The 7657-nt window shown below is 33.7% G+C and overlaps 1 protein-coding gene across 1 annotated transcript; it reads left to right on the top strand.

Annotated features, from left to right (window-relative positions):
• LOC135692206 (BTB/POZ domain-containing protein KCTD5) lies at positions 1–7478 on the top strand. The gene is made up of 6 exons (XM_065210279.2): positions 1–205; positions 2690–2798; positions 3692–3783; positions 4363–4458; positions 5968–6090; positions 6856–7478. The coding sequence occupies exons 1-6, from the start codon at positions 29–31 to the stop codon at positions 6883–6885; spliced, it is 627 nt and encodes a 208-aa protein (XP_065066351.2). The 5' UTR covers positions 1–28; the 3' UTR covers positions 6886–7478.
• The last annotated feature ends 179 nt before the right edge of the window (positions 7479–7657 follow it).

Here is a 7657-nt window from a genome sequence, read left to right as displayed (position 1 = left end):
GATTCTGTCATCTGTTTATTATTTCAAGATGGCCGCAAACGTAGACTTTGGTGACTTATCGAAGTCAAAAACAAATCAAGCTAGTTGGGTGAAACTGAACGTTGGAGGACAAATTTTTCTCACGACAAAGACCACGCTCACGAAGGAACCAAACAATTTCCTATCTCGCCTTTGCAACGAGGAGGCTGATTTACCGACTGATCGAGTAAGTTGCATTGACATCCTGCCTGATCTCTCTCCTTACAGCTGTCCTTTTCTGCTAGATGTCAATTTGTCATGTCGCTCATAGGGTTGGTATCTTTATTGGCGCAGGGAAATTGAAGATTCATCTTCCTAGAGATATCAAAATTAAGTTTTTCAACGGTGCTTTTACCAATTTTAGTTCGATTTGTTTGATTATTTCCTGTTTGAGGTTGCGCTAAACAAATCATTGAATAGCTCTGTAAGGTGTATGACTTACATTATGAATTGATTTCAAACTTCACGATAGTTTAAAGTTGCTTTTGAAACCAAAGATTTCGTTAATCTTGAGCTGAAGTGTGGCTTGGTCGACAACCGGTGTCTTAATTTTACCAACAAGCCGTTCCATTGCAATTGCTTTTGTCAATACTATGTTAAGATTCACTTTAGAGATCTGGGAGGAGCACCGTCACTTCCGCCACTGGGCTGCTTTTACTCGAACGTGCTACTAAAACAAGATAGAACAACATATCGCAAATCATAACTCATGTTGACAAATAATTGAGAATTACAATTGTTGTCATTGACGTCCCTATGCTAATCTGTAAAGATGAAAAATAATATGGCTTTTTGGATGAATAACAAAACCACTGCCATTGTAGTCATTTCCTTTGAAATATTAACGTTTGAATTTACATTTTTTTTAATTTATTTCATATATTTGGTAACTCATCTTCTTAACTCTGCAAAAGCAATAACTAACATTGACAAATCCAGTTTGGTTTTCATACCTAGTGTTGATGTAGCTTATGGTTTGAGACCACATAAAACTTGATAGAATAAGGACCCCTTAATGGTGATTAATTGAATCAGCACTTCCCCTTGAATGAGTGCCCCATCCCACTTATGAGTACCCTGGGATTCACTGATGTAAATAATAGGTGGCACTCTATTTGGTCATGTATTGTCAAATGTAAAATTGCTTTTAAATTTTTCTTTTGGAGTTCTTTGTTCAAAATGGCAAAGGGTCAAAATGGCACCTCTCATTTAGCAATCTTCAAATTTTCCTTCAAAGTTGCGAAAATGTGCAGAAAAGTAGAAGAGTTTAGAAGCACGCTGATCTATATCTATCTGTCTTTAAATCTGTGGCATACCAAAAGACCTCCAAATGAGGGGAAAGGGGGTAGTCAATTACTCGCAGGACTTGATTGAGTATTTACCAGCTAACAGTATTTTTTAGTATCGTCGTAGCAGCTGTCATCAAACTGCACAACAATGATAACCAGGGACGTCACTATTGAGTGAGGTTAAGGGTAGAGAGGGGGCGGTAACATCATTCAGGAGTTTAGTGAAGGCCGCCACCATGGTTGGTGGCAAACAATTTCACAAAGAGGTTCTAGGGATTGTTGGAAAATGCATCCAAATATTTACAACATCGCTCTAGACTCATTGAAGATCCTGGAAAATACTCATAAGCTTTCCTCAAAATATGGCCCAAGGCGGTTGCGAAGCAGGCTTTGTTTTGGTTTTTTTTTACCAATTTGCCTGATTGAAAAAATACCTGAAATTCTTTAGCTGCTGACACCATCCTCCAAAATACATTGTGTTGATGCAGAAAAAATTAACATGATAATATCAGACCTTCTAACCCTTTAGGTCTGTATATCAGAAACAAGCCCATGATATAACTAAACTGTCCGAGGCAGCACCATGGTTGCTGCCGTAGAAAAAAAGCTGTCAAATTTTGATGCTTCCAGTTTGCTGGAAAATGCAATTTTTGAAGTAATTTCCAGTAAAGCAAGCTTTCTCTTAAATGAATATCCACAGGCTGAAAGCTATTTGATGGTTTTAATCGATTTTCTGGTGTCATTGATTTAAATTTTTTAGCTTATGCAACATAATTTTCTTCATATTGGGACAAAATCTCTCAGCTTTTTTTCCTGGCATTTCTTGAAATTTCAGTATTCCTAAATTATACACATGCTTAAGATTATTAGACAGACTTAATAGTAAAGGTTTTGTTTAGAAACAAAATCATATTTTTTGACAAACTTTAGTTGGGAAGTTTATTGTCAGCTTGAATCAAGCAGGTATGTCCCAAGGAATTGTTCTGTGAAGGCATAGCAATTGATTTATATCCTGACTATGTGATTTTTTTGGTAATATTTTTTTTATCAGAATTTAACCTTGAAGCAGACTGAAATTAAATTGTTTCTACAATATAGCATATGTCTGGATATATACTAAGTTGTAATATTGCTTTTTTCATAACAGCTTCATTTTTTCAGCAAATTAAATAACATTAATAATCTTTATGACTACCTGGTAGTTAAGAACATTTTTATTTGAAAGAGAATTACAATACATATTGATAGCCATGCTTTGTAGCCATGGAGTCAAAAAAGAATCTACAAAGGAAAAATGTTAAAAGGGAGCCAAGAAATTTAGAGCTTTTATCAGATCTATCATTATTATTCAACTCTAATTGCAAGATTCCTCTTTTTTGAAGGATGAAAGTGGTGCATTTATGATTGACAGAGACCCCAAGTACTTTAGCCCAATATTAAATTACCTAAGGCATGGGAAAGTCATCATTGACAATGACATATCTACTGAAGGTACGTATTTGAATATCATTATTTCTTGTGCAAATAAATTGAGTACCAGAATGAAATAAATTAGTTTTCTCTGATAGTTAAAAACGCGAAATTTCAAGCACTTACTCATTTTATATTATTATTTATTCTATATGTAAACAATTAGTAGTATGTTTCTTTTGGAAATCTCATTGAAGAGAAAATCAGATTATATGGCAATAGTAAATGGCACTGCTTAGTTGTTGTAGTACAAAAAGGGAGAAGAATAGCCACTTGTTTTTGTGCAATTGTCCACACTGATTCACTCAAAATGGTACAAAAATGGAGGTTTTGGAAATGAATATCCAACGTTGATGTCCACAAAATTGGAGGTTTTTGATAGGACTATCCAAAGTGGATTCCCACAAAAAATGAGATTTGTTGAAACACAATAGAGCAATGTGAAGAGACTTTCCCCCTGTGGAAGTTTTCACCCTGTTTTGTACAAAATGGAGCAGTGTGAATTGATGTGTAGGTGCCACAAAAAATGGATTCTAGTGAAATGAGTGTGATTCTGCGCAGGATCTTTAAGTAGTGTCCCAGTTCAAGGGACCTTGCAAGCCAAACCAATTTTAATTCTCAATTCATTTTTATTAATTGGCATCATTGCATATGTAGACATTCCAGAGATGTTAAATCAATACTGCAGCAGGAGTTTTGAATTAGATAAAGGCTAAGATTAGAACATTAGGATACATGTGACTTCAACATAGGAAACAAAACAAGAATGAAAATAAATACAAGTTGTTGCAAGCATGTTGTAGCTTAATGGTTATCAAATGTTATAATAGTTTGGTATTATATTTACACAATTAAAGTGACTCAGACAAGTTTATGATCTTTTGTTTTCTACAAATGAGAAAATTCTTCTATAGGTGTTCTAGAAGAGGCTGAATTCTATAACATTCCATCACTTGTAACCATCTTGAAAGAAAAGATCAATGCAAATGATAAAAAGAATCCCAAGGTTTGTTTGGCAATTTCATCTTACCCAGGCTCAATTTGCAAACAGTTGTGGAAATTTGAAGTAAAGTTTAATGATTTTCTTGTTTTAACGAAGAGGTTGGCTTGGAAACTGCAAGAGCATATTTTGTTCTAGACCAATCAGCGGGTTTGTTTACAAAATGTCCTTTGTCAATCACCTGCCTCCCTTCAAGCTAGATTTTGCAATGTTTCAATCCAAAACAAGGCTTTGGAGCAAAACCTACCCCTATACTTTTGCCCAGGAAAAAAATTTTTCCTTTTTTTTACAAAGAGGATTTTTCAAATTTTGTTTCTAGAGTAATTTTTAGGTACAAATCTAGGAGCCCTAAGCAGAAACCCAAACAGTTTGTAAAATATCTGGAGTGAAACATCACCTTTTCCCACTACGGCCCTACCGCCAAAAATCCAGCTTGAAGTGGAAGCAGGTGATTGGCTAATGACATTTTTTAAACAAACCCGCTGATTGGTCTAGAGCTTATATTTCTATGTTGTCAAAATGTCTCTCATTGCAAGTAAAACATTCTGAACTTATCTTTAAACACACCTTTATCTTATTTACTAGGGACCTATGAAACACATTTACAGAGTGTTGCAGTGTCAGGAAGAGGAGTTGGCACACACCATTTCAAATATGTCGGATGGTTGGCGATTTGAGCAGGTAAAATTGGATTTTTTGGCCTGCGTTAACTATGATCATTAGCAAATTTTGTCTTTGGTCCACTAAAAGAGCCTATTGGGAAAAACAGGAGTTTGAAATTCTGGCAAAAATGTTAAATAAAAACATTAAAAGCCAGAGTCTAATTGTTAAAGATCACTCATAACTGGAAAAAATCATGTGAATGACTTATCTAAATGTCAGAAAAAGTTTAGCAAAAACATTTTCCAAAGTTTCAAAGAGGTAAACGGTATTATTATGTCAGGCTTGAGAATATTAACAACTTGACCCTTGTTTTACACTTTTGGTTATGTGTTTATCTGTAATCTCAGCTGATGTTTTAAGCCGGTTAATGTTCTTTTATAATAAGCTTAAATATAATATAGAGGCCATAAAATCCAGCTTTTGTAGAAAGACGTGGTTTTGGCTTGTTAGCATATTAAGTAACTTTAGCCATTTTCTGAGATAAGCCACTGTGAGAGAAACTAATTTAGGTAGAAAGTCAAGTATTGAGTTAAGAAAATCCTTGCTTAGTGTGCATAAATTACTGAAAATTAAAAAAATTAAGATTTTGCATGCCAGCCAATACATTTGTTTTTCTTCAAACAACAGTTTTTGTATGGATATTTTGAATTGATTAAACCAATATGGTTTCAGCATCTTTCTGGGTCTTGAGCAGCTGTTTTATAAAGACATTTCGTAATGTTTAATTGAATATAAAAATTCAATACTCTGAAAAAACTATTTGTCTCATTTTTTGATAATGGGCTTGCAAGAAAATTGGACCTTCTCAGAGCTGTACAATTGTAAAATAATCTAATAAGAGTAGAACTGAAATTGAGGTTGCTGCATTAAAGGTTTTATCATTAAAGGTTGCATAGTTTCAAAGTCATTCACTATAAGGAAATTTAAGTAAGGAGATAAGAATAAACCCATTTGTCAACCACCCAGTTGATAGTTAAAAACCTTAGTTAAAAACATCCAATCCGAGGTCAAGAATTAAACAGACCCCCCCTCCCTTTTATTTTTGTCAGGCTTTTTGATAACCCCCTGCTCCTTTTTTAAACCCCCCTGTTTCATCAGCAAAAATTTTTTTACTAGAGATTCCAAATGTTTTCATAGGCATTTTTTAATAATGTCCTTCATGAAAGGTACACCCCTCATTTATTTAACCCCCTGCCTGTCTTTTTAATTTCAAACTTGGTCATTACCCCCGCTTTTGTTTATTTCAACTCTCTCTCTCTTCTCAGAGATAAAGGGTATTCATGATTTTCCAAGTGAACAGTAAGGGCCTTCATATTTCTAGAAAACAGGGTGAACCCACTTTGATCTATTTTCAAATACTTGTACAACATGTTACTATCTAACATGTTACATGTAACTAACAGTTCATCTAGAAGGTCGGGCACTGAATAAAGCGATTCCTTGTTAAACTCTAACATTGCACCTCTCCAGTCAAGAATGATGTGATTTCATATTTTGTCCTTCAATGATTCTTATTTCATTTTACAGTTGTTGAACATTGGTAGCAACTATAACTATGGACCCGAGGAACACACAGAATATCTATGTGTTGTATCAAGAGATGTTCATGATTTATCGTCCACAACAACAGCTGATAAACAGCCTTCAAAAGTAAAAGCTTTATTGTTTTGATGTATCCACATGAACGGTCTTAATTTGTTGTTCAATGACAATTTAATGCCAGCTCTGGTCTAGCTTGGCATAATCCAGCATCGCAATTTGTCTAAACAAACTACAAACTAATCCTGTTTGAAGATTTCTCAGCTACTGAAGCAAATTTTGCAACAGTTTATAACTACCTAAATAGTTCCTAATTGAGAAGTCATTCTTTTCCTTACATGCTATCGTTGGGATTTTGGTAGAGGATGTTGTTTTGTATTCTGAGTTAATTTTGTGCAATACTTATTTGAATAAATTAATACAACCTGTTTGAAGGAAGATAGGGGATCCAGTTTCTAAATATTTCTAACTGCACACAATCATTCAATTCTGTTCTGTTCACAAAAAAAATTTCTGTGGTTTTGGCTTGTTTAGAACAAAACCTAAATGATAAGTAATTTGATATTCAAAGTTGTGAGTTCATTATGGCTTTAGATTCCAATGTTTGTGTCACTTGTAAGGCTTTTTCATTATCTTTCGTTTAGATTACATAAGTGAAGTTCAATAATTAAAAAACAATTTTTAAAAGATCATCAATGCTTGTTCCGTTTTTAAAATGATGTCAAAACCAAGATGGCCTGTTTCTATATATCAATATAACTATGGTTATAAACATGCATTGAAAATAAAATATTTGAAGCCTGATACTACATATTTGCCCATATCTTGGCTCTATGAAATTGCTGAAATTTGAAATCAGTTTTGTTAATTTCCCAGGTTTTCCACTTGCGGGGCGGAAGGAACTGAGACATATATTTGCACATACAGTTTCTCACTCACATTACGTAATGTGATTCATGTACAAAATGGATTATAACCAATCAGCAGACTTGGTGATGTCAATGCCAAGGAGAACGAAACAAGTTTAATATGCTTGTTTTTTAATCATCAAAACAGAGTGCTAGTTAATGTGGACTATATAGTACTGGATCCCTTCACTAGGCTTAAATATGTCTATCAATTAGAAATGACATATCATTTAGAATCCGTTATCTGTAAGTATCAATAACAAGAAACACGATATTTCTTTTGATAATACTACAAAACTACTTTTGTGGCATATTGAATCTTGAAAGTTAGGTAAAATCCATAATACACTGTGGAAAAAGTGGCAGTGAAGGAACAATACAGTTTAGTATTGATTAACAGAAGATATGCATTCTTTGTTGCACCATTTACATGAAATAAGGTGATTTGTGTTGTTTTCATTTTTGAAAGCGTATGTTACAAATTCTCGTTTGATCGTAAATGAAATTTATTTCTATTGATTCTAGATCATTTTGATAGTTCAAGCTAAATATTGTGCTGTTACCTTTAATTATCACATTTTATGGCTCAAATCTGTTCATTCTTTCTCAGACATTGCTCAATTTTTCTTTGACAATATCATATTTCTGCACCACATTTTATCTTAAATTTGTGTTAATATTTGAAAGTAGCATTCTTTGACAGAAATTTCACTAAATATATCTTAAACGACGAATGATGGATTCCCACATATAACTGACAAACGACATGT

Source organism: Rhopilema esculentum, chromosome 13 (genome assembly GCF_057945365.1).
Source record: "Rhopilema esculentum isolate cy_ngs chromosome 13, ASM5794536v1, whole genome shotgun sequence".
NCBI classification, from domain to species: Eukaryota; Metazoa; Cnidaria; class Scyphozoa; order Rhizostomeae; family Rhizostomatidae; genus Rhopilema; species Rhopilema esculentum.
This window is presented reverse-complemented; position numbering and strand designations above follow the sequence as displayed.